The 27,914-nt window shown below is 42.2% G+C and overlaps 1 protein-coding gene across 2 annotated transcripts; it reads left to right on the forward strand.

Moving 5' to 3' along the window:
- Positions 1-14,770: 14,770 nt before the first annotated feature.
- On the forward strand, positions 14,771-26,987 carry LOC132433495 (C-type lectin domain family 2 member D11). 2 transcript variants are annotated; one of them, XM_060024291.1, is made up of 5 exons: positions 14,771-14,901; positions 21,318-21,437; positions 24,029-24,204; positions 24,778-24,884; positions 26,586-26,987. In XM_060024291.1, the coding sequence occupies exons 1-5, from the start codon at positions 14,823-14,825 to the stop codon at positions 26,728-26,730; spliced, it is 627 nt and encodes a 208-aa protein (XP_059880274.1). In that variant the 5' UTR covers positions 14,771-14,822; the 3' UTR covers positions 26,731-26,987. The 2 variants fall into 2 exon arrangements, with proteins under 2 accessions (XP_059880274.1, XP_059880275.1); XM_060024292.1 differs by lacking the exon at positions 21,318-21,437 and having other exon boundaries at positions 14,784-14,901.
- The last annotated feature ends 927 nt before the right edge of the window (positions 26,988-27,914 follow it).

Raw genomic sequence — 27,914 nt, forward strand, 5'->3', positions numbered from 1 at the left:
TTCCCCTGATCACCTCCACAGCCTCCTGCTCTGGGAGGGGATTCTTCTAAGGACTTCACGAACCTGCTCCTTTTACTGACCTGGCAGTGAGTGTTTCTGCCTGCACAGATGCCAGGGCTGGAAGTTGTTGGATGTCCCATCACCAGCAGCAGAGGCCTTGCCTGGGAGATTGTTAAAAATACAGGACCTCAGGTCCTACCTCGGACCCAGTGAATTCAAATCTGCAGTTAACAGGATCTCCAGATGATTCTCAGGCACCATAGCAAAGTGTTTAAACCACGGCTGTAAAGGACACAGCCAGAATCAGTTATTTCGAGGATTTTATTCCAAAGCCCCCCTTGGTGTGTGTGTGTGTCTGTGTGTGTGTGCATGTGCACAGGCTGTGGGAGTGGGAAAGGGAAGGAGGTGAACATTGGCGCTGCTCATTAAGAATTTGCATTTGATGTTTGTCCGCACCTCTGAGGGTATTTGTACATAAAGAAATGGAGTAGTGATCGCTAGAGTGAAACTTGTGTAGCTGCTCCAAAAACCCAGGGGTTTTTTTGGTTTGAGTTTTTTTTGTTTTGTTTTGTTGTTGTTTGTTTGTTTGTTTGCTTTACCTGAGTTCATTTACTAAGAGTTCGTACCAGGGGGCGCTGCAGGCCTTTCTTTTTTTTTGTCCTTAAAACTTCTGTATACTGAAGTCAGAAAGCTCAAATTATTGGTAAATGCTTCAATCCACATTATTTCATTTGATACATCAATACCTGCATTTCCCAGGTATTGGGTCTTTTGACTTTATGGATGAGTAAAGAGCAAGACTGACCATCTGTTTCCAATCTCCAAAACCCAGGCTCCTTTTGCAGCCTACCGCACCACTTGTTGCTCTTATGATAACTTCAATATGAAGTTATACAGAGAAAGAACTAAAATAAAATTTTGCCCAAGGCTGGGTAAGTAGTCTGTCTAAATTCGAGTAGATGAAAACAATATTTATTGTGTTGCTTTGCTAAGAGTCTTTTAATTGTTTGCAACACAAAATGCAACCCATATTGCAAATTCATATAAAATATTCTGTTAGGTCTTCTGCTAGAAATTTAAAGGGTATCACGGTACCTCTGAACAAGATTGATGCATGTATATGATGACCTGGACAGCCCTGATATTTCCCTAAACTTGTATAAACTTTAGACAAGTGTCTACCTAACTATAGATCCCTCACTTCCCTTTTCTTAGAGCATTTACCTTAGAAAACTTGCAATTGTACAATTGTAAATTCTTTCTTTCGGCCTGTTTGAGAGGTAAATCTCATAGCCTCTTGCCTGGGTCTTTGGGAAAGACCCAAGAACGTCTTTCCCAAAGACTTGGGAGCCATCTCTTTGAAATATAATCATCAAGAGAGACAGTTTCCCTTTCACCCCAGTCTCAGTTGGAGAATAGGAGTCTGGTTTCCACAAAACATAAAAGAGCTATATATCTCTTATATATATATCTATATATCTCTTTTGTTTTTTCCTGTAATGATAAAGTTTTGTTTGCTTTTTCAAGTGCAATAATCTGGATGGTCAGGACACTATTGTTACCTCTAATTAGGTACCTTCAAGAAAAGGAAGTCAATTTTCTTTGCTTATGAAGATAATCTGTTCATTCTTCTCCTGACCTTCTCCTTCATGTTCTCTGTTGTCAGGGAACAGCCATGTTGGTGCTCCTTCTGCTGCTGTTTTTTTTGTTTACCCCACAGGTAATTCTGATACACTGCTTTGTAAGCTGGGCCTGTGTTGTAAAATAAACATCTTTAAAATTATATTTACCCTTCAGCAAGTGTAGATGGATGGGTAAAAATTCTCTTTCAAAAGTTACTATGGTCATAGCCAAGCAAAAATACAGATTTCAGCCTCAATCTTTTTCTCTTGATGGGTTAGTGCTTTAATTTGTTTAGCAGTGTCTCCAGCAGTTTCTAAAGTGCCTTTTTCAGGGACTTCCCTCGTGGTGCAGTGGTTAAGAATCTGCCTGCCAATGCAGGGGACACGGGTTCGATCCCTGGTCCAGGAAGATCCCACATGCCGTGGAGCAACTAAACCCATGTGCCACAACTACTGAGCCCACGCACTGCAACCACTGAAGCCCGTGAACCTAGAGCCCATGCTCCACGACAAGAGAAGCCACTGCAATGAAGAGTAGCGCCCCCTGCTTGCTGCAACTAGAGAAAGCCTGCACTCAGCAATGAAGATCCAATGCAGCCAAAAATAAATAACTTTAAAAAGTAAAAAAATAAAGTGCCTTTTTCTGATTTTCATTTAAAGAATTGTGGCAGCAAATGATCTTTGACCCTTAACTTATGTCACGTGTACAGAGCACACTCACTGGAGCTCTGTACATGTAACATGTATAACTTTCAGTTCTAGGTTAAGGATGAGTGTGGGTTCTTAGGTCACTGTGCTAAAAACAGTTATAATGCTGACTAAAAGTCACCTGCTTTTTAAAATTAACAGACTTCATTTTAGCTTTATGAGAAAAAAAGCAGTTTAGGTCTGCAGAAAATTTTAGCAGAAAATACAGAGTTCCCGTATGCGTTTCTTCCTCTTATGCATCTTCCCCTATTTTTAACACCTTCCATTATTGTGTTACACTGGTTACAGCTGATGAACAAATTTCGCTACATTATTATTAACTGAAGTCCATAGTCTAAATGAGGGTTCACTCTTTGTGTTCTATATGCTATGGATTTTGAAAAATGTATAATGACATGAATCTGAAAGGGACACAGTCAAGGGACAAAGTCGGTAATTAAATAGTTAACCCCACTAGGGGATTGTAAGTAAGAAAAGTATGGGAGACCCCTGTAAGTTAACGATCACTTAAGAAAGCAGGTTTGCTTAACCACAAAATGAAGCAGGCTTGTGTATGCAACCGAAGCATGAGACGTGCCCCAAAACAATAAAACAATGGTGGCATGAGACCCACATCCTGCTCAGTGAGCTCAGTAAGTTAATGACCCCTAGGACATGCTCTCTGCACATAAAAAACAATAATTTATGGAAAGGTGACATTGCATTGCAAAGTGAAAGACCCTCATGGTATTGAGACCTGAAATAATTTTTCCATAGTGCCATGACAGTCCTGGATTAACCACGTAGGGACAAGAAAACTCCCCAGCTGGACCTGGAGGAGGAGCTGATGATGGAAGCTTGACGTCTACTCAACAATGAGGAAGGGCTTCCCTGGTGGCGCAGTGGTTGAGAGTCCGCCTGCCGTTGCAGGGGACGCGGGTTCGTGCCCCAGTCCGGGAGGATCCCACATGCCGCGGAGCGGCTGGGCCCGTGAGCCACGGCCGCTGCGCCTGCGCGTCCGGAACCTGTGCTCCGCAACGGGAGAAGCCACAACAGTGAGAGGCCTGCGTACCGCAAAAAAAAAAAATCAAAAAAACCCTGGGGTCCACCTATTCATCCCTCCCAACCTTCCCACCTTGGCCCCTTAGACAGACCTTTTCACTGTCTGCATAGTTTTGCCTTTTCCTGAATGTCAAATCGTTGGAATTTTACAGTACGTAGCCTTTTCAGATTGCCTTCTTTCACTTAGTAACCTGCATTAAAGGTTCTTTTATGTCTTTTCTTGATTCGAGAACGTTTTTTTAAGTCTGTTTTGCCAAAAGTTTTACTTTTGTTTTAGTTTCGAAGAATTCGTTAACGAAGAGACACCGCCCGTCACACAAATAGACAATTTCAACTTAACTTTAATAGAAAATCATTAAAAAGAAAGAAATAGAAATGAAAAGGGAGAGAACAGTAAAAGCGTGTACCTCACCAAACTGGGCCGACACCTACGTCCAGACTCGAACGGCGCTGGGAAGTCCCAAAAACAGCAATCTGGAGTCCCAACTGGGCAAGGTCCCGGGCAGTGCGTCCACTCCACGGACGCATATTGCAGTTTAGGGGAGTCCCGCTGATAATACCAGGCCGCAAACTGGTATCATCAGTGTGCCTGCAAATACGCAGCTTGGGGTTTCTTCAACGATGCTGTTTATCTCATTTCGTGTATCCTAAGAATTTCTAGATCCCCGGGAACTGGCCAGGTCCCTGAGGCTCATGGAACTGCACGATCCTCTCCCTTCTTTATCTTAAGTGCCGCCGGACTTGCTGGCCACAGCTCCCAAACAGGCACGTGGTCCAGGCAAGATCACAAATCAGTTAGTGGCCTAATATCGCCTCTGAAGCCTGAACAAGACGCCTTCCATTTCAGTCCTCCTAACAAAGTCCCTGAATATGATGCCATTGTTTGGAGCGTCTACAGTGTGTTTAGCCGTGTATATATTGACAGGCATCTTGGTTGCTTCCAAGTTTTGGCAGTCATGAATATAGCTGCTATAAACACACCTGTGTAGGTTTGGCATAAACTTCAGGTTTTTGTTTTTGTTTTTGCAGTACGCGGGCCTCTCACTGCTGCGGCCTCTCCCGTTGCGGAGCACAGGCTCCAGACGCGCAGGCTCAGCGGCCATGGCTCACGGGCCCAACCGCTCTGCGGCACGTGGGATCTTCCCGGACCGGGGCACGAACCTGCGTCCCCTGCATCGGCAGGCGGACTCTCAACCACTGCGCCACCAGGGAAGCCCCTAAACTTCAGTTTTCAACTCATTCGTGTAAATGCCAAAAAGTGAGATTGTTGGATCATATGATGAGTGTATTCATTTCTTAAGAGACTGCCAAGCTGTCTTCTAAAGAGTCATCTGCTTTTTATTATCACCCCTTGATGAAACTTCTAAATCATTTCAGGGATGAAAATAAGCCACCAGAAAAAAAAAATCTGTTGATCAAAGACTGATGTTTGCAGTTATGGTAGTGTTTTGAGAACATGTTCCTAAACTCCTTTCCACCTGGACCAATCTCACTGTGGACAGATCCTCAGCTTTGAGATCTGATCACCCCAAGGAAGTCCGAGAAAGTGTGATGGAGACAGGTGATGCTATATTTAAGATCATTTAAAAATCAAAATGGAGTAACTATGGTTCACACATCCAGAATGGAGCCAGGTGGCCATCGGTGGATGTGGTTTCAGATGCATTCTTGCATCACTGAGGACTTGAACTTTCGGAACTGTATCTAATTTAAGAACACCACCAGCCATTTTCACGATATTTGCAAGCAGCTGCTGGCTGCAGACACTGTTTCCAAGTGCCCCCCTCCCTGCCCTGCAACTGTATAACCATTTTGAACCCCAACACATTCTTGTTTAAACAAGCACCCTTATTTCTTGCCAGCTCCAATCTGAATTCTTGACAATTTATGTAACCTTGCAGTTTTTTGCCTCTGTGAGCTTTCCCCATTTTGTAGTCCTGGAACGCATGCAACTCAATGCTTTTTGATCTGTGCCTCCTGAGACCTGAGCTCCTAACCACACATCAACACCTTTCGGGTGTGTGTGTGTGTGTGTGTGTGTGTGTGTGTGTGTGTGGTCACAAGCAGGGTTTTCTGTTCTCAAAAGTCTTGGTTAACACAGGTTAGACAGCCTCGTCCCCACCTCTGGTAGGCCAGCGTGGCAACCAGCCTGTGGCCTGCTGCAGACTTTCCCCTGCTTTGCCAGGAAGGGACCCGGTTTGGGAGACAGCCTGAGCAGCGGGCAGTCTTCTTTGATCCACTGTTAACCCACCAGGACCCCATCAGGCGCTCCGCAAGTTTCAGTGTCCTCAGGCGACTTTGGAAAGGAACCAAAGACCCCTAACCTGAAGGCATCCTGTTTACAACGGTTCTGACTTTCTCTTTTGCCTCGAAGCCCTGGCAAATGAAAAACAGGAAGCAAAACTGGGTTAAAAAAAGCTGGGCGTGACATCCGGCCGTGGGATATCTACTGCCCTCTGGTCTACTGCCAGTGCCTGCTTCCTGGCCTGCCCCAGGCGGTGGCAGAAGGTTGAGGCCTGGAAGCCAGAGACCGTCCAGGAGGGGCTGCGGATGGGGAGGGATGTGGGCGCAGACCCCGAAGCTGGAGCCCCCTGGAGAGCGCGTGGGGGGGGTGGGCAGAGAGTTCATAGCCCTGAGACCAGCCATCCCCACAGGGCCGCCACCGCTCCAGCACCATGTCACAGTGAAAAGAGGAGCCGCCAAAGGGAGAACCGAGAAGAGGAAGAAGAAAACGCCTTCCTTGGTTTCACCCGGGCTGTGAACTCTCCAGCCCTTTCCCAACAGAGGTGAGGGTCTGGCCTAGACAGATGATTTCAAGAAATGTGACCTGATTTCTCCCCAGATGCCTGGGCCCCTAAGCCGCCCTCTTCATGGGAGTTTGCGCAACTTTAGGGAGTGAGTGGGAGATTCCTTAGGACAGGCCCTGTGGTCTGGGGATTAAGGGCTTTGAAAGGCTGGGAGACTGCGGCAGGCATTCCTAGTGACCTGGTTCAGGGCCCCTCCCTCTTTTTATGTCTCAGTGCACCCCAACCCCAGGTTGGTATCTTAATTGGAAAATAGAGATCCCTTTGGAACTGGCATGGCCCCCTCTGGAACTGGCCCCCTCCATTCCAGGAGCACAGATCTCCCAACTTTCTTGGGGAGAATTGCCTTTAAGCTGGGTCTGAATACCCTCAAGCTCCCTCTGGCAGAATACCGTATGTTAAAACAGAAAGTTCCCATCCAGGTGTCATACAGGTTAATTGTGCCACTGGCTTCTTAACATACTGCTCTTATTAACTGAAATTTCAGAAACAAAGACCTGGTTGAGATAAAGAGGCATTTATTGGGGAATTGTTAGAGCTAAAGCCTGGAGACACAGATTCAGGAAGCTCTGGAGTTGTGATCTGCCAGGCCAAAAAAATGGAGGAAGTTTATAAGAGACAAAAGCAAGAAGCCCTGGTTAGTTTTAAACCTTGTCAAGAGCTATCATTGGAGAAGCTGAGGGTGCTTGTTAAGCAAGGATTGGTTGAATTTGAAATAGTTGCATAACCACAAGGCCACAAGGCAGGAGGGGGAAACTTGAAACCAAAAGGAAGCAAGGCGGGGGGCGGGGGGGGGGGGGGGGGGGGGGGCCTTGAAACCAAAAGAGGTGGCAGATGTTCTGTCCTTGGATCTGGTACAATACAAACAAAGTTCAAGTTCTTTAGTTCTGAAATCAGGCCCTCACTGGCCTCCCAACTCCATTTTTGTATGCTGAACTGTGATTACTCCATGATAATTTCTTTTCTTTTTTTTTACATAAATTTATTTATTTACTTTTGGCTGCATGGGTTCTTCTTTGCTGCGTGCGGGCTTTCTCTAGTTGTGGCGAGCGGGCTTTCTCTAGTTGTGGCGAGTAGGGCTACTCTGTTGTGTTGCGTGATTTGATGATAAATGATTAGGAATACAAAAAACATGAAGAAATGGGGCTGCCACTCTAACTAGATGTGTTACACAGCTGCTGCAGTAAATAACTCCCTAAATTTCATTGATAGCACAGTATATATTTACTTATAACTCAGGTAGCTGTGGAATTACTGGTCACAGGAATTACTGGTCAGAGCGCAGCTTTCTTTCCTGGAAATTCAGGGACATAAGTTTCTTTTATCTTGAGGCTGTGCCGCCACCTCTAAGGTCTCCTTGATATTTTCACCTAAATAGAGAAAGGGGAAAGCTTTTGTGAAGACATGTCTGAGCTTGGGTGTCCTCAGCCTGAAGCAGCTTGAAGCAGGATTTTGGTTCCTGACCAGAGATTGAAGTCAGGTCGTGGCAGTGAGAGGGCTGAATCCTAACCACTAGACCAGTGGCCAGCGACAAGGCCCTGGTCAGTACGGCTTTGCAGAAAATGAATTTCCACAAAGAAACGGAAAGTAGTGAAACACGTAAAGTGTTTATTAGGGAGAAAAAGAGTACGTGTGAATAGGCACACGTGGGCAGGCTCAAGAGAGAGTTGCGCCCTCATGGTAGTTTGAATCACTTTTATGGGGCATTTCTTCTGGGTTTCCTTTGGCCAATCATCTTGCTTTGCCTGGTTCTGAGTCCATATTTGGTACATCTCAGGGTTCTCCCGTGTGTGTGTGCATCTCTTAGCCAAGATGGATTCTGGCCAAGAGGCCTATGGGTAGGTTGACATCACTCCCCTTTTTGACCTCCAAAGAGCCTCTCTGAGCATGTAGAGTCGGGAAGGTCTCCTTGACCTTGAAAATGAGAAATATATGGTCTCTTATCTGGGCAGGGCTTAGCTTCTCCTCTTCATCTTGGAGTATCTGTCCACAGGGGACAAACTCCAGCTCTTCAGCCTGGGGCCCATCTATCTCCTGCCTCAAGTCCATTTCTGGAAGGTCTGTGCCCAGTGACATAGCGACATACCTCACCTTGATTCATATTCACATTAGTGAGAATTATTTCTGTGGCCACATCTAGATGAAAGGGTTGGTGGAAATGTATATTTATAATATAGAAAAAATCCTCAAAACCCAACAGCAAAAATGCAAAGACTCTAATTACAAAATGGGCAAAAATCATAAAGATACATTTCACTGAAGAGGATAAAGAGAACAAATAAGCACATGAAAAGATGCTCAACATCTTTAGCCATTACGGAAATGCTAATTAAAACCACAGTGAGAGACTACTCCACAAACCTCAGTACAGCTAAATTAAGAAACACTGACAGGGCTTCCCTGGTGGCGCAGTGGTTGGGAGTCCGCCTGCCGATGCAGGGGACACGGGTTCATGCCCTAGGTCTGGGAGGATCCCACGTGCCGCGAAGCGGCTGGGCCCATGAGCCATGGCCGCTGAGCCTGCGCGTCCGGAGCCTGTGCTCCGCGGTGGGAGAGGCCACCACAGTGAGAGGCCCGCGTACCGCAAAAAACAAAACAAAACAAAAAAACCCTGACATCAAATGCAGGGAAGATGTGGAGAACCTGATTCACTCATACGTTGCTGGTGGGAATGTAAAATAGAATAGTGACTCTGGAAAAGTTTGGCTTTTTTTTTTAAAGTAAATGTACAATTACCATACAACCCAATCATAATTCTGAGTATTTATCCCAGAGAAATGAACATGTATTTCACACAAATACCTCTGCACAAATGTTTATAGCCATTTTATTCATGATAATCCAAAACTGGAAAAAAAAGAAAGAGATGTTCTTTAATAGAGGAATGGTTAAACAAACTAGCATACATCCACACCATGGAATACTACTCAGCAATAAAAAGGAGTGAAGTCCATTGCTTCCCTGGTGGCGCAGTGGTTGAGAATCTGCCTGCCAATGCAGGGGACACGGGTTCGAGCCCTGGTCTGGGAGGATCCCACATGCCGCGGAGCAACTAGGCCCGTGAGCCACAACTACTGAGCCTGCGCATCTGGAGCCTGTGCTCCGCAACAAGAGAGGCCGCGACAGTGAGAGGCTCGCGCACCGCGATGAAGAGTGGCCCCAGCTCGCCGCAACTAGAGAAAGCCCTCGCGCAGAAACGAAGACCCAACATAGCCAAAAGTTAATTAATTAATTAATTAATTTTTTTAAAAAAAGGAGTGAAGTCTTAATACACATAACGATTTGGATGAATTGCCAGAGAACTATGCTGAGTTAAAAAAAGCTGATCACAATATTCTGTTCTCTTACCTTTCAGAGCTGCTTTCTACTGGCAGTCATCAGAATGACCAGCATTCCAAGTGTAAACGCCAAAAGAAAAACTGGGCTTGAGAAGTTTAAAACTTAAAATATAGAAAAAGAAAAGAACACACGAAAAAATATTTTTTTTACAAATGAAGTATGCTTTCATTAACTTACATCTAATTTCTTCCACCTCTCTGCCATCTTACAAGCCACTGCCATACTAGATCTCAAAGCACCATTCTGATTATTGATGCCCCATTGCATGGTCCCCAGTGGCTATATCCATGGCCATTTACTGTCTCTAATCTACCTTTATAGCCCCAAACACCATTGTTTTCAATATTTAAACTTCCCTTATTGATGCACTCTACACCAGCGGTTCCCAGTATAGGCTCCCTTTTAGAATCATTTTGGTCGGGCCGGGGTTGGGGGGGGGGGCGGTGGTGGGGGAACATCTCAGAAAATATGGACGCTCAAATATCACCTCCCAGAGATCCTGATTTAATTAGGCTCTCCTGGTGCGTTAGAATCATTTTTTAAAAGCCTCCTAGTGATTCAAATGTGTAAGCAGGGTATAGAATCATAATTCTACCTCGTTCCCTATAGCTGAAATAACAAGTTCAACTTTGTCTAAATCCTATCTTTCCTTTAAGCTTCAGTGTAAGTGCCGTCAACCCCCATGAAGTCTTTTCCCAAAGAGAAACACTCCCTGGCCCTTGGGCCACAAGCAGTATAGTTGGTAAGTTAGTTGCAGACCAAGTTGATGTCACACTATCATTATGGACCGTTTAAAGCCTCTCCTGTTTCACTTATCCTCCTTTAAGTCCCATTTTTGCCCCTCCATAGGCACCTATTCTTGCGCATTTGATGTGCACTATTTTTTTTAAACAGATATTGTTTCTCACACAGATATATTTAATAAATATTATTATTTTAGTATAATGAACAGTTACGTATCACAAGATTATACTTAATTTTCATGTAACTATAACCACCACCCTAATCGTTAAATAGGATATTACCGGCCGCACTCAAGCCTTCTTGTTCTCCTGCAAATCACTATTCCCTTCTTGCCGCCAAAAGAATCTTCTTAACCTCGGAGATTACTTTTGCTTGTTTCAGAGCTTTTTATAACTTGAACAGTTCAAGGTGTATTCTATTGTGCCTGTTTTCTTGTATTGAACATTATGTTTTTGAGATTCACCCATGTCGTTGCCTATAGCAAGAGTTTGTTCATGCTCATTGCTGAATAGTATCCCATTGTATTAATATACCACAATATTTTTCCATTCTCCTATTAATGGGCATCTGAGTTTTCAGTTGTTGGCTATTACAAATAATTCTGCTATAGCGATTTTGTGTGTGTCTTTTTATGTACATATGTGTTTATTTGGGGGGGGCAATGTGACTAAAATTTCTGGATCATGGTTTAGCTATGATCAACTTTAGTTGTTATGTCAAAGAGTGTTCCAAAATTTCTATAAATATTTATACCCCCACCAACAGTGTATAAGCGTTCCAGTTGTTTTATATCATCCCTAAGAAATTGTATACTGACCTTTTTCATTTTATCCATTAGAGTAGATGTTTAGTGATATCTGTGGAATATTTTCCCTGTGAAAATGTTTTTTTCTATACCAAGGTAAAGTAAATCTCATTCATGTTGTCTGGTATGGCAAAATTCTGGACGTTTCACAAAATAATACTAAGGAGTAATGCTTAATAATAAAGTTACTAATAGTAACTTTTGTCAACAGGAAATGATCTTCTCCTTAGGGATTCGGTGACAATTTGTTATGGAATTTATTCAAACATCTGTTGCTATGTTTTCAAGCTCACCAATCTTTTCTCCTGCAAGTCTAACCTGCCATTAGTCTAGTCAGGGAATTTTTCATCGCAAGAAATTGCAGTTTTTGTCACTAGAAGTTGGGTTTGTATCTTTTCTTAAATATCTTCTGTGACTGTACTTAATAGTTATAGAAACATTTTGATTTCCTTATCTGCTATTTGTAATATCTGTATTATTCCTGATGCTGAAAGCTCAGCCCTTTGTGCACTGGTGCTGTTAGACCTGCGCGGTCTCCTAGGAGTTTCGACTCGCCCAGGAAACAACAAGAGTCGGAAGTCGATGCAAAACGCAAGAGGTTTATTGAAGGCCGGTGCACCGGGGTTCCTTGGTCCTCACGCAGGAGGTCGAAGAAGGAACCCCTTTTGGGCGCGAATATGTCAGTTTTATAGGTTCCCACCTCCCCGTATGTAAATTATAGATTTGGTTGTGTTTTCCTGCTGATTGGTCCCGGCTTAGGCTCGGACCAGAGAGGGAACTTGTCCCCAGCTTCCTGATTGGTCTTTGACAGATACCTTTTTTACATTTTGTTTATCTCCCTCCTTCTCAGAAGGGAGCCGGACATCCTGGAAATTCACCCGTTGTCTAAGAAGCCCCTATTGTCTGGAGAGTTCTTAATCATTAGCTGGAACAATGTCCCTCGAGTCCCACAGTGCCTAATCAAATCTCAGAGACAGAATTTTGGGTGCAGTAGAAAAGAATAGCTTTATTGCTTTGCCAGGCAAAGGGGGACACAGCGGGCCCATGCCCTGAAAAACTGTGTGTCCCAATCCAGGGGAATTTGGTGTGGAGTTTTAGCAATGGTTCAAGAACTGGGGTTGCTGATAAGATTAGGGTGTGTGCAGGGACTGCACTCCTTTAATCTGGTCTCAGGTAATCTAATGAGTTTCTGTGGTCCCTTAAATCTGGCCTCAGGTGGTCTGCTCGAAGAGCTTCTCTGGTTACTTTAATCTGGAATGAAGAATGCTGACATCTTTCACTTGTTGGGGGGTTTAGTTCTATAAAGACCTTAAAGATATTGTTACGTGTATCCCTTGAGGCAGAACCAGCGCCCTGCCCCAAGGCTGCACTGTTGTTTCTTGACTGTTCCTCCCTTGTCTCTGCATCCCCTCCCTTCCCTGATTAGCAACTGTTCTAATCTGCCTTTAGAACTCAGGGAAGGTCATGGAGGCTGGAGTCTATTCCTTACAAACAAGAAATGGGGGACAGAAAGACTTCCATGCCCAGGAGTCCCACAGGGTCCTGCTCCGTTTCATTCCTGGGCCTGTTTGTATTGGCTCATTTTCTTCACATCATGGGTCATGATTTCCTGCTTCTTTGCAATCTTTGATAGCATTCCAGAGATTGTGAGTTTTTACCTTGTTGGGTATTGGATATTTTTGCATTTCTCTAAGTATTCTTGAATTTGTTCTGAGACACAGTTAAATTATTTGGAAATGGTTCTAGCCTTTTGAGTCTTCCTTTTAAGATTTGTGTAAAGGAAAAGTCTACAGTCCTTCCTAATTGGTGTTTCTTCCCCGTGAATCTCCTTTACTATGCACACAGAACTCTTCACTTCTGTTCACTTCTGGTCACCAAATGCACGAGATTTTTCCCCTAAACAAGCAATTCTCTATGACACTAGCCTGGTGTCCCACGATTTAACTCAATTCTAATACTATCAACCTGGAGATAGCATCAGATCCCACAGGTTAAGGGCCCAGTCCCACAAGATTGCTTCCCACTTCAGATGCCAGTGCAAGTAGTAGGCCCCCAGGTTACCCATAACTTCTGTTCAATTTGACTACAAATCAGAGATTACCATGACCCCCTCCTCGATTTTGATTAATTTGCCAGAGTGGCTCATAGAGTTCAGGGAAACCCTTATGCTTACCAGTTTATTAGAGGGTGTGATAAAGGATACAGATAAACAGCTTGATGAAGAGATTATATAGGGTGAGATCTGGGAGGGTCTTGAGGGCAGGAGCCTCTATCCCCATGAAGTTGGGGGCATCACCCTCCTGGTGTGAATGCGTTCATCAGTTTGGAATGCCATGCAATTGAGATTTTATGGAGGCTTCCTTGAATAGGCATGATCGGTGGTTAACTCCATTTCCAGCTCCTCTCCGCTCTCTGGAGGATGGGGGTGGAGCTGATAATTCCAAGCTTCTGAATCATGACATGGTCTTGCCGGTGACCAACCCCCTCCAGGAACCCATCCACCCAGAGTCACCTCATCAGAACAAAAGATGCTCCTCGTGCAATTATCACTTAGGAATTTACAAGGGTTTTAGGAGCTTTGCGCCAGGAACAGGAACATTTTACATATATAAAAGATATATGTATTTTTCCTATCATCTCAATTTGTTAGAAGCAATCAGGTCACCATTTAGTCTATGGCTAATCGTTCCCCACCACTGAAGCAAGATATTTATGAGTACTCCTAAAAGGCCCCATAAATGATGAGGTTTCCCAGTCTGGCTGGTCTGAACAGGCACTATTCCCATCTGGATGGGAACACTGGATACTGCTTCCTCTAGTCATTTCATGTTTTTTTCCCTCCATCCTCATACACAAGTGCTGATCAGTACACTGCTGAATACCCAAGGGGGACACTCTGTACACCCCCAGAATCCTCTGGCTGTGTATCTCTTTCTTTTCTGATACTCTATCTGCATAGCCCTTGTCTCTGAGCTTCCCCTCTTCACCTCAGGGAATCTCTTGGCATTTCTCTGGTTTTCCCCTGCTTAAATCACACATACAGAACTGTCTCTGGGCAGTAGCTGGGGCAATTGCAGGACTCACCAAATTTGTTTTCAGAAGATCACTGCCCTTCATTGATTGATGCCCAGTGATTGAAAAGTATTTTTTTTTCACACATTTTCTTTTTTTTCTTTTTAGTTGATTCAGGCAAGAAAGTAAATCTGGTCCCTGTTATTCCATTTTGACAGGGAACAGAAGTCTGTGGAGTTGATCTTTTTTTTTTTAATTAATTAATTAATTTATTTATTTTTGGCTGTGTTGGGTCTTTGTTTCTGTGCGAGGGCTTTCCCTAGTTGCGGTGAGCGGGGGTCACTCTTCATCGCAGTGCGCGGGCCTCTCACTATCGTGTCCTCTCTTGTTGTGGGGTATAGGCTGCAGACGCGCAGGCTCAGTAGTTGTTGCTCACGGGTCTAGTTGCTCTGTGGAATGTGGGATCTTCCCAGACCAGGGCTCGAACCCATGTCCCCTGCATTGGCAGGTAGATTCTCAACCACTGCTCCACTAGAGAAGCCCCAATCTTTCTAAGTTAAAAGCACTTTGCATTTTAAAATTCTAATGGACTTGTCAGCTTCATTTATTTCCTTTACAGCCCACTTACTGGGCGGTAGTTTTGCTTTTCTTTTAGCTGATTGTTCAGATTCAAACTGTTTCCCCTCCCAGTTCATGCTTTTGCAACTATTTCGAGACAGTGCCAAGTGCTCCTGATGAAGCAGAAGCATGACTGTGGAGGAAGCTTCTTTGAAAATCTTACAGACAGAACCTACCTCCAGAGAAAGCATGGAGGAGGGACGATCTGGTAAGGTAAAATTGATAAGCTTTGACAAAACAAAACAGCTTTTATTCCACTGACCACTGACAGCAGGATAGAAATTGCACTGCAGGAATATAATTCTTCACAGTTAACCTCCATAGAAGGAGAGATGTTTTGAGGGACTAGAGGTGGGTGAGAGGACAAGTGTGTAATTGTTGTGTTGGTGATTGTGTTACTGTGTACGTTACTTAAATATTTCTGCACAGTGAATTAGGTTACAGGAGGCTAAGAGAAAAATGTTCTCTGGGTTTATTTTATTTTTTTTTATTTTATTTTATTATTTTATTTTTTTGCTTTACGCGGGCCTCTCACTGTTGTGGCCTCTCCCGTTGCGGAGCACAGGCTCCGGACGCGCAGGCTCAGCGGCCATGGCTCACGGGCGCAGCCGCTCCGCGGCATATGGGATCTTCCCAGACCGGGGCACGAACCCGCGTCCCCTGCATCGGCAGGCGGACTCTCAACCACTGCGCCACCAGGGAAGCCCGGGTTTATTTTATTAGTCCTTGCTGGCAACCTGCACCCTGGCAAGTCACATTATGATATTAAATAACAGATCATTATATCCCAGAGTCATGACAAACAGACAACAATGGATTTGTTTTTTTAATTTTTATTTATTTATTTAATATATCTTTATTGGAGTATAACTGCTTTACAATGTTGTGTTAGTTTCTGTTGTACAACAAAGTGAATCAGTTATAAGTATACGAATATCCCCATATCCCCTCCCTCTTGAGCTTTTCTCTCATCCTCCCTATCCCACCCCTTTGTTTATTTATTTTTGAGGTTTTTTTTTTTTTTTGGTATATCTAACAATTTGGAAATACATATACTAATAAAAGTTGCCAGTACCTACTGTATAGACAGGGGACTCAGCTCAATATTAGGTAACAACCTAAATGGGAAAAGAATTTGAAAAAGAATAGATACATGTATATGTAAAAAAACAAAATTAACCATGACACCTATTCTGTAGTCTGATTGAATCTAGTAATCATATACTTGGAATTTGTTATTTGTTAGACACTGGGCTACAAAGACAAATTGTATTTAGACCCTGATTTCAGGGTTTCATCATCTCAAGGACAGCCAAATGAGTTACTCCAATTTGATGTGATTAGTGCTACAATATATTTAATGAAACCTAGGGAGTTGGAGATGGCTTCACTTCTGAAGTGACCTTTGACCTGGTGTCACATTTTCTAGAAGAAATAGGATTAAAACTCACAATTTTAAAAGAAATATTTATTGCAGTATGGTTGCTTTACAGTGTTGTCTTCGTTTCTGCTGTGCAGCAAAGTGAATCAGTTATACATATATCCCCTCTTTCTTAGTTTTCCTTCCCAGTTAGTTCAGCACAGAGCACTGAGTAGAGTTCCCTGTGGTATACAGTAGGTTCTCACTAGTTATCTATTTTATACATAGTAGTGTGTATATGTCAACCCCAATCTCCCAATTCATGCCACCCCTCCCTTCCCCCCTTGGCATCTGTAAGTTTGTTCTCTACATCTGTGTCTCTATTTCTGCTTTGCAAATAAGTTCATCTGTACCATTTTTCTAGATTCCACATATAAGTGATATTATATGATATTTGTTTTTCTCTTTCTGACTTACTTCACTCTGTATAACAGTCTCTAGGTCTATCCATGTCTCTGCAAATGGCACTATTTCGTTCCTTTTTATGGCTGAGTAATATTCCATTGTATATTTGTAACACATCTTCTTTATCCATTCCTCTGTTGATGGACATTTAGGTTGCTTCCATGTCCTGGCTATTGTAAATAGTGCTGCAATGAACATTAGGGTGCATGCATCTTTTTGAATTATGGTTTTCTCCAGGTATATGCCCAGGAGTGGGATTGTAGTTCTGTTTTTAGTTTTTTGAGGAGCTTCCATAGTGGCTGTACCAGTTTACATACCCACCAACAGTGTAGGAAGGTTTCCTTTTCTTCACATCTTCTCCAGCATTTATTGTTTGTAGATTTTTTGATGATGGTCATTCTGACCAGTGTGACCAGTGTGATGATGGTCATTCTGACCAGTGTGATGGTTAACTTCTTCTTTCTTCTTCTTGTGGGATAAGGGGCGGTGACCACTCTTAGCTACTTCCTTCCTCATTCTCACCAGTGTGAGGTGATACCTCATTGTAGTTTTGATTTGCGTTTCTCTAATAATTAGTGATGTTGAGCATCTTCCATGTGTTTGTTGGCCATCTGTGTGTCTTCTTTGGAGAAATAAACGTCATAATTTTTTGTTCAAAAAGTAATTCTAACTAAGTACAAAAGTATATTTTCTTTCCTTTGGGTACAAAAGTGCCCCCACAAAATTTCCTTTTGGAATCAAGGGTAAATCTGATATTCAGTGATATCATTAACTATTTCAGCTAAAATCTATTGAGGCTCATTTCTGTGTCCAAATGATTTTCTCTTTGCTTCCCCCTTTGTCTCTCTTCCTCTTTATGTCTCTCTCTCTCTGTCTCACAGGCTCTGGTGTACTTTTGTGTTTCCTCTCTCTCTCTCTCTTCCTCTCTCTCTTTCTCTCTTTCCTATTCATTCCCTGGCCCTTTGATTATGGTGGCTCTTCAGCTAGCCTTATGTCATCCTGTTTAGAGTACCTTACCAAAGTAGTTTATAAAATGTGCCTTACCAGAAATTTTCAGGAGTGATCATAAAAATGATATGAGCATTTTTTAAACATAATCATTTTAGTTAAAGAGTTTTGATTTAATGAGAACATCAGAGTATTAAAACAACATAGTGATTAGTAAAAGCATTTGTTGAAATATAGTATCTGTTTAATTTTGTTATTTATCAACATCCATGCATTAAAAAAAAAATTGTAACCTCCTTCCCCTCTCCCCAGTTGATGTTAGCTGAGAATTAATTTCTTACTGTTCTCTAAGGAGACTTTTGTTTAATAAAACCATGAATAATTATTGACTCAAAAAAAAAGTCCCTGCAGAAACTGGAACTATTGGTATATAGATCCTTTGTCATTTAAAAACCGATGTGGGTGTTTGAGAGTGGGAGTTGGAGGCTAAACCCAACCGCCAGCAAACCCTTTAGCATTTGTAGTTTATAGCAAATTTGATGAGAAAGAAAAAGAACATAGCTCACACGTGCTTGTATTTCAGTCCAGCAGAAAGAATACCTTTTACTGAACCTCTATTTTCTGCTAAAAACAAACATTTCCTTCTTTCTTCTTCCCTTCCCCCCTCCCTGAATTTTATTTTTTATCAACAGGATATTGTAGTTCCTGAAACACAGGGTTCATGCTTAATGAAAAAGGAAGTTCTTAACGTTAATGTTTTTCTAGCTAAGTCAAGTGATTACATAACCGAACTATTTGACCAGTGCAAATGTGAAACCTATTCTTTTGAAATTTAAACTGTTCCTGTAAGTTAACTAAGTTTTCTAGAACATGAAAATAAAAGTTAAAACCAGTAGACCAGTAATATGGTTCATTTCTCTGTTCTTCTGTGAGATAATTTCTGACACCATTTTTCAAACTAGAAATTTGAAGGTTGTTGTGTTCAGAGTGTAATATAAGAGGCATACGAATTTAGAGGGAGACAAAAAAAGGACACACCAGAGGAGTGTTAGGAAGGAAGCAATTTTCCTCTGCTCTTCTGACTGGTTTAAGAATTAAATTGACATGAGATAAATAACAGGAGAAAATCAAACAAAAGTTTAATAACATGTATACATGGGAGAGACACAGGAAAATGAGTAACAGACTAAAATGGCCAAAAACTTCACCTTAAATACTGTCTCCAGCTAATGACAAAAGATGTTGGGGGTAGTGGTTTGGGACTTCAAAGGGGAGGAAGGTCATTGACAAGGATATGGAAAAGCAAATGTTTGGTGAATAAATGTTTGCTGGGCCACACAGAGACAAGGGACACAAGAGTAGACTCTGACCTTTAGGCCATGTTCAGTTTAAAATCATCACACTCACCTCTTAATCTTTGCAGATATCTCTGGTGATAGCTCTATTCCAGGAACAGGTCTTCTATCTAAATTGTTTTAGGCAGTTAGGGGGATGGTCAAAGATTCTTCCTGAGTCTTTTGGGCCTTGATGGTTTTCAGCTTGAAATAATCCACGTGCCAAAGAGACATTTGGGGGTGGCAAATTTTATTCCCCTACAAAAAAGGAGAAGTATTAATAAGTAAGCAAGAAAGAGAAATGGAACATGAAACAAGGGAGGGTGTTAGGAGCTAGATATAGGGAAATAAAGGAGAAGAAAAAGGGGGGACTTTTAGAAGATTAGTAAGGGGGCAAATAGGAGATTTATTGGAGAGGTGTAAGGGGAGATGTACGTCTTACTCTTCTAACAATGAAAAAAATTATGGAAGTCATAACATACTGAGTTTCTAAGACAATTTTGCTTTAATGTAGAGCCAGAAAGAATGAAGGTCGAGATTTTCTTATGGAGGCAAAATCCAAATGTTGTATACTGTTTAAACAAGCCAATGCGATATTGTTTTCCCCTGCCTAGCATTTAAACTGAGGCCCCCTATCATTCTGGAAGATATACGTGAAATGTAGTGGTTAAAAGAAAGTCAGCAGGAACTTTTTCAAAGTATAGTTGACATTCAGTAAAATTCACTCTCTTGGGTTACATTTCTATGAGTTTCGACAAATACATATAATCATGTAACCACATCACAATCAAGATATAGAACAGCTCCACACCGCCCACGCCCATGCCCTTTGTAAACATTTCTTTCCCGTTCCCTCACCCTTTGGCAACCACTGATCTGTTTTCAGTTCTTACACTCTTGCTTTAGAAGAATGTCTACGGAGTCTGACTGTTTTTCACTTGGCGTAATACATTTAAATTCATCCATATTGTACTGTGTATCAATAGTGTGGACTTAGTAAAGAGAGACATTATTCACAAGGACTCTTACAATAGGAAAAGGGCTCTAAAAAGGTTCTCATGTTATAAATAGGGCAAGAAGGGGAACAGAACACCTGTGGGGAAAGAGAGCATGAGTGTGAAGAGCAGGTGTCATTTCCAGAGTTAACACTTCTCACTTGTGTCCCAGGGACACGTGGTCATGAGCACACATGAGCTGTTATGCATCTCAGTGCTTTCTTTAGTGCTTGTTTGCATTTTCAGGCAAGCCAGAGTTTGGGGGTTTTTGGGGAGGAGAGGGCCTCACTAAAATTTATCAAGCCAAAGCAAAATAAGAAATGAAGAATTTTGAACATGTTACTGAGTGCCAGCTCGCTTAGCTCGCCACACGACAGGCCAATGAATCAGAGAGGAGATGTTGAGGCAGGGAATACAACTGTACTCGGAAAGCTGGCAGACCGAGAAGATGGCAGACTAGTGCCTCCAGTAAACCGTCTTGTCAGGTCTGGATGCCAGTTTCTTTTATAGAATCAGAGGTGGTGAGGAAGTAAAGTAAAAGGGCCATCAGTCTTGCAAAACATATCCTGGAATGACAAGCCTCGGTGAGGGGATGGTTAATTTCTTCTTTCTTGCAGCCATTCACAGGTGGGCAGGGTCAGATTGTCTCCCTGTGAGCCCAACCAAGGCACTTTAGTATAACATTCAGGCAGAGGGGCAGGGTTCCCTGAGGCAAACCATGATGTATGATTATAATAAGAAAAGCAACAAAAAGCAAAGGTTAAAATCAAAGAAACAGATTGAACATGGAGTCTGATTTAGCTTTTCCCTATTAAAATTCCCCACTGTCAATTTCCATTCCACAATCTTGTGGGATAAGGGGCAGTGACCACTCTTAGCTACTTCCTGCCCTGTAGGGATGATGAGGGGTGATCGTGGAACGGAATCGATCAGCATTGGGCAGGGAATAATTCTTAGAAGTTTTAGTAAATAGTACAATTCTCAGTTATTCAGACCTGACGCTGTCCTGTTCAGTAGAACAGGACTAAGCAAGTACATTGATCCACGCTTCTCCAGCTGTAAGGAAATTGCAGTGTCAACACTTATCCTTTTTTTTTTTTTTTTTTTTTTTTGCCGTACGCGGGCCTCTCACCGCTGTGGACTCTCCTGTTTCCGGACGCGCAGGCTCAGCGGCCATGGCTCACGGGCCCAGCCGCTCCGTGGCATGTGGGATCTTCCCGGACCGGGTCACGAACCCGTGTCCCCTGCATTGGCAGACGGACTCTAAACCGCTGCGCCACCAGAGACGCCCTGATTCTTATTCTCTCATTAGCTCTTCTTTCAATAACTGGAAGATTCTCTAGGGGAAAACAAACAGTTTCTTGGGCCGTGGTTCTCATTTGTGGACCTGGACCTTTTGTGAAGGGGGTTGGCAATAGGGGAGTTGAGGTACAGCTGACTGTACAGGTTGGTTCTGTGATAAATTTAAGTTTTTCTTCCTAATACCTTCATGAGATTGAGATTATGACATTTGTATTTATAGGTAAAGACCTCCAAAGAAAACGCCTACTAATTACATCTCCTCTAATCCTGCTTTACTCTTGCATCATCATTATTATTGTCCTGATTACAATTGTGATGGTACTTTCCATTTTTTTGTCAGGTAAGTTACCTGTTCTCCAAACTTTACTATGTTCTTCACACGTTCATGTTGTCGATAAATAGTTACTGAGCTCCATTATGTGCCAGGCACTGTGTGAAGTGCCTGAGGTATATCAGTGAACAAAACACACAAAAAAATCCCTGCTCCCAGGGAACTCATATTGTAGCAGGAAGACACAGATACTATAATATAGGGGTAACAGTTTGAAGAATACAAGGGGCCAGGGTAAGCCTCCTTGAAAGGATGACTTTTCAGCAAACTTTTGAAGGTGATGAAGGAGCCATGTGGCTATATGGGGAAAGCATTCCAGGTGGCAGGAACAAGCAGAATCAAAGAAGGAATCTCCTTGGTATGTTGGAGGAAAAGCAAGGAGGCTTCTTCAGCTAAAGCAAAATGAGAATGAGGGAGAGTAATGGGCTGGGGGTCAGGGAGATAATAGCCTTATGAGTCAGTTAAAAATTTCAGCTTTGGGCTTCCCTGGTGGCGCAGTGGTTGAGAGTCCGCCTGCTGATACAGGGGACACGGGTTCGTGCCCCGTTCCTGGAACATCCCACATGCCGCGGAGCGGCTGGGCCCGTGAGCCGTGGCCGCTGCGCCTGCGCGTCCAGAGACTGTGCTCCGCAGCGGGAGAGGCCACAACAGTGAGAGGCCCGCGTACCGCAAAAAAAAAAAAAAAAAAAAAGACTTCAGCTTTTATTTTGAGTGTAGTGGGGAGGATGAGGAAGAGGGAAATTGTAGGAGAGGAATGCCATGATCTGCATTTCACTGTAGAATAATCATTTTGACAGCTACTTTGAGAAAAGATTGTTAGAAGTAAAAGTAGACTCAGGAACACCTATTAGGGAAAACTTGTAGAGATCCAGGCCAGAGAGGACCGTGGCTTGGCTCTGATGGTAAAAGTGGAGGTGGGACTAGGTGTCAGAATCTATCTACTTTGAAAGTTGAGTCAACAGTATTTCCTATCAGATTGGATAAGGGAGGAAAAAGTGAGGTTATGGAACAACAACATCTATTCTTCCCATAGCCTACACTCTGAAATCTTGCTGGTTTCAGAGCAACTAACAAGGGCCCAAATATTTTCATATATATTTAGCAGAAATATGTATAAAACAAAAAACGACATAGGAAACCCTACGTTGTATGTTTGGTACTAAAATCAATATTTGAACTGTGTTATGTTTTGTCTACTAGAAGGTTTTTTTTTGTTTTTTGTTTTTGGGTTTTGTGTGTGTGTGTGTGTGTGGTACGCGGGCCTCTCACTGTTGTGGCCTCTCCCATTACGGAGCACGCGCAGGCTCAGCGGCCATGGCTCACGGGCCCAGCCGCTCCGCGGCATGTGGGATCTTCCCAGACCGGGGCACAAACCCGTGTCCCCTGCATCGGCAGGCGGACTCCCAACCACTGCGCCACCAGAGAAGCCCTACTAGAAGGTTTTATACCCGCTAAGAAATGTACCATAGTAAAATCTAGGAAAGGCAAGGAGTTTGCCTTTCTTTTGTCAAGAGTAAGAAGGACTGATACTAAGGAAGATGTGGGAAAGGGGATCTGTATGATACTAGGAAAGAGTACTACAGAAATTAAATGCTACAGAAATTGATTCCTTAAAGCCATTAGTGTCCGTGTACCCCTGGGAAGTCAGATACATAGGTACTCTGCTTGAAGTCCAGTGGACTGGTGACTTCTGTGCCTGGGATAAGACTGCTAGTGATGACTTAGGAAGGCAACAATTGAATGTACGTATTTCAAGACTGACCTCAGAGGTAAAAGATCACCATATAAAATATATATATTTATTCACATATTAGTTTCTGTAGACCATTCTGTTCCAAGGCAAATCCTCAATATAATAAAATCATTTAGGAAAAACCAACTACTGCTAGCTTGCCCTCAGCAAGTGATCATGGATCTCAATATTGTATTCTCCCAGAAACCAAAAAAAGAAAAATGATCTCAGAAAGGCCTGCTGTTTTGACAAGCAGTGAAATGCAATCATATTTCCACATATTGAGTAGCAGTTGGTATTTTATAAGTGGCTAAGGCTGGTAGCATTCCAAGAGGCATTAGAAATATTAGTTGGTAGTGCGTTACAGCTCAGCAATTCTGCACATAACCAAGAGTTGGGCAGCATCCACAGAGAGTATTTATTATGTAGCCAGGCACTTAAGAATATGTTTCTGGAAGCAAAATAAGATGATGATAAGGGAAATTATGTAATGAGTGGTGCCAAAATACGTATAAAGGAAAACTATTCATTGGGAAAAACACACACATTTGGGCATGGAAGACATTTTTAACAATTTGTCTACCTATAGAAAGTAGCTCCTGTTCAGATTTTAAGAAAAACAAAATGCTACTAGCGGAGTCCATAAAAGTTCAAGAGTCTAGTTGATATTTGGCCATGTTCTTCTTCAAATCCCTCATTTTGGAATTAGGTTATACTATACCTACACATACACATGTATATATATATATGTGTGTATATATACATATGTAAAAAAAAAAGACTGACCTCAGGATGGTAAGTGGAAAAATAGATAAAAGGGATGAGAAAATGTATTTGTTATGATTCACTGTGTCTGTCCAACTTTTAGTGAGAAACACGAAGACGGTCTCACATGTTCTGTATGTTACCTGCCCAAAAGCATGGATTGGATTTGGAAATAAGTGTTTTTATTTTTCTGAAGACGCAAGGAATTGGTCATTCAGCCAGACATTCTGTACCTCATTAAAAGCTGGTCTTGGTCAGTTTGAAACCGAGGAGGAGCTGGTAAGAAATATTATTGGATCATGTTCTTTGTTGAATACTTAGCACCCTGAGAAAGATATAGGCTGCATAGGGTGAAAGCTGAAAGATAAGGAAGGACCCCATTCCGGGTAGACTTGGGGGCATGGGATGCATATTAGTGCCTAATATTTGTTTGGGGTATATTCTCTGCCTGGAACCCTGTGAGACAATTCAGATACATTCTCTCATGTAATCCTCATAGCTGACCTTCAATTAGATGTATTGTTCCCATTGTACAAAGAAATATGGTAATCATGTAATTTATCATCCAAATTGGGACATTTTGGGAAGTGAAAGTGAGAATATTAATATTATGCTGGAACCACAGGCATAACCTGGGACTTTCCCAAATTGGGATGTATGGTCACTTTAATGTAATTTAGGATTAGAGATATTTGAGTGACTTAAGCTGAGAAGCGGGGACTAGTCTCCCTCCAGAGTCTAAGCTTTTCAATTATACCAGGCTGCCACCCAAAGAGAGAAGGCTGGAGGGAAGAGAGACTCAAGAGTAATATGAAAGAGACACGTGTTTTTACTTTCTGTGTTTTATAATAGAACTTCCTGAAAAGATATAAAGGCCCTTCTGACCATTGGATTGGCCTTAGAAGAGAATCATCACATCATGCTTGGAAATGGACAGACAGCACTGAATATAACGCCTCGTACGTTTTTAGTCTTCTTTTCCTTCTATTGTGTTTACATGTGGTTATGTGTGTGCGTTGTGTTTATGGGAAAATAAATTTAATAGCATGGAAGGCTTACTGCTCTATGAGGTGCAAAATAGAAATCCTTTGTATGCTCTTGCACTTATTAGCTGTGCCTTTGGAAACACTTATTGTGATTTCAATTGAAATCTTAGCATAATGATGACATTTGACATAGTTTTTCCGCTTTCATCCACTGACTTAAACTGTGCTGAAATCCCTATTTAGAATGTAGAGAGAACAGCTGATGCACAGCAGGGGTCCTACAATCCCAAAAAGCCACTGGAGCATTGATATCCACAGACCCTCAGTCCACTCTCCCAGCGGCTGCGTCCATTCACAAAAGGGAGGTCGTCAGGGAACCCGTGGGAATCCCCCCTAAATTATCTCTGGAAGGAACTTAGGAGCATACCTTGGATTCTGAACACTTCAGTGGGGGTATTTTGAATTTAACCATTACATTGGAGCAGATAAAATATAAGGGCCCTGTCGCTTCCATCAATCACAGCTAAGCCGTTTTAAGAATTTACTATTAAGTAAATAGTTTTATTTTCACACTTATATGAAACAGGTCAGGACAACACTGAAAATAATCTTCACTGAAGGCCACTGACAATGGAAGTAATCAATAAACAATCAATAATAAGAATAGAAAAGAGTTTTATTTGAGCCAAGCTGAGGAGTAGCCCGGAAGCCTGCTTCGCAGATTACTCTGAGAAACTGCTCCAGAGAAGCAGCGTTTCCAGCAGAGTTTTATATTTTATATTTAATATCTTGTCAGAACAGAGAACATTAAACAAGTCAGGGTTACATTTCTTCAAGGTTTCAAATAAAAAAAAAAAAAGGACCAGCATGTACACAGCCGGCCAGTATGGCCTTGGCCCCTGGGAAGGGAGTCTTATCATTGAATGAGGACAAGCATTGGTGTCCCAAGAAGAGGGGCATTTAATCTTTATTTTTTTATTTTTTTGCGGTACGCGGGCCTCTCACTGTTGTGGCCTCTCCCGTCGCGGAGGACAGGCTCCGGACGCGCAGGCTCAGCGGCCATGGCTCACGGGCCCAGCCGCTCCGCGGCATGTGGGATCCTCCCGGACCGGGGCACGAACCCGCGTCCCCTGCATCGGCAGGCGGACTCTCAACCACTGCGCCACCAGGGAAGCCCCTAATTTTTATTTTTAACATGGTCATTCTTTACTTCTGGTCAATGTGCCCTCTTCTTTAATAATTAAAGCGGATGTACAAATGTATGTTTGATAGGCCACATTTTAGATAGCATAAAATTCAAGTTAACTCATGTATAAGCCAGAATGACTTCCCTATATCTCAAAATGTGATAATTTCTTTTATCACCGCTGATGGCAGCAGTTCACTTGGCTACAACAGCAAGCACTAGTTAAATACCTGATAAACAACATAACTGGATTTGGTATGGACGATGATAATCTTCTGATATTCAAGCAGGGACTCTGAGAATAGAAAAGGAACGAAATACAGACGTGGTATATATTTACGAAGAAGCCATATGAATGACAGATTTTCACTTTTCTCTTGTTCACATGAAAAATACCTGGAGTAGGGGTGCTGAAGAATACAGAGGAGGAATGAATGTAGATGTCTGTCCAACCTATGCTTTTTTAATATTTTTGTGTTTGGTTTTAGGTTTGTTATCAAAGGAGTTGGGGAATATGCCTACCTGAATGACATTGGACTTAGTAGCTCCAGGAGCTACACAGATAGAAACTGGATTTGCAGCAAGACAAATAATAATGTCACCGTGGAGTTAAATACTTTAAGGACTTTTTAGGGAATTTCACGCACCATCTCCAAGAGATGCATTATAAATTGTTATATACAGCTGCTGCTGTATTTCTTGGCCTGCCCAAAATATTAACAATGTGCATTTATAATCCTGTTACCAGCAAAGAGGCAAGCTATCCTTGAATGATGTAATATAGGGATTTGGAAGAGCATGCTTCTAAACTAAGTGGGTATTAAGTAATATGAGCTGATATTTGTATTTTGAACCCTATAAATATGAACGAGTTCCTCCTTTTCTGTACAGACAGCCCTGTATTTGTACACATGGGACCATAAAAATGACTATGACAGCTGAAACCATGCAAAATGATTTTAATAACCAATGAGAAAAGATACAATTGGTTGACACATTCAAAATTCTCTTACTGTCAGTTAAAAATATATAGGGAAATTTTAAAAAGCACTAAGACTAGGGACTTCCCTGGTGGTCCAGTGGCTAAGACTCTGTGCTCCCAATGCAGGGGGCCTGGGTTTGATCCCTGGTCAGGGAACTAGATCCCACATGCCACAACTAAAGATTCCACATGCCGCAACTAAAGATTCTGCATGCCTCAACAAAGTTTGAAGATCCCAAGTACCGCAACTAAGACCTGGCACACCTGTTAACCATAAGTTTGTCTCTGTTTTGTAGATAAGTTCATTTGTGCACTTTTTTAGATTCCACATATAAGCAATATTGTATGATATTTGTCTTTCTTGTCAGTTTCCTTTTGTAATTCTAGATACAGTTTTGTATATATTTATATATATTATATATTTTTATATACACTTGAGATTATGTATGGATGCTTTTTGGCTTACAGTTCATTTTATCTCAGGTTTTCTAAGAAGCAGGGACTATGTCTAGTTCACTTCTGTGTCCTCGGAGACTAGTATTGGGTTGGCCAAAAAGTTCGTTCAGGTTTTGTGAGATGGAAAAACCCGAACGAACTTTTTGGCCAACCCAATACAATGCCTCAGGTATAGCCTATGTTCTAAATATACCTATGGATATATCTTCATGACTATGAGATCCTTTCCTATTTGCTTACCTTTGCGTAGTTTCTGCTAACTTTCTTATAAAGAAAGCTAAATTTCCACAGAAATCTGGAAAGTAAAAAAAAAAAAAAAAAAGATTTTATATTGATAAACTTACATATGAAAGTTTAAGTTAGTGTGACTAACTTACAA

This window comes from Delphinus delphis, chromosome 11 (genome assembly GCF_949987515.2).
Source record: "Delphinus delphis chromosome 11, mDelDel1.2, whole genome shotgun sequence".
Lineage (NCBI taxonomy): Eukaryota > Metazoa > Chordata > Mammalia > Artiodactyla > Delphinidae > Delphinus > Delphinus delphis.

Bases quoted from the DNA above. Each gene is read 5' to 3' on its own strand.
- LOC132433495 (XM_060024291.1), top strand. From the start codon at position 14,823: ATGACTGTGGAGGAAGCTTCTTTGAAAATCTTACAGACAGAACCTACC. The intron at 14,902-21,317 runs GTAAGGTAAAAT...TTGTATTTATAG, and splicing joins CATGGAGGAGGGACGATCTG to GTAAAGACCTCCAAAGAAAA. The intron at 24,885-26,585 runs GTACGTTTTTAG...GTTTGGTTTTAG, and splicing joins AGCACTGAATATAACGCCTC to GTTTGTTATCAAAGGAGTTG.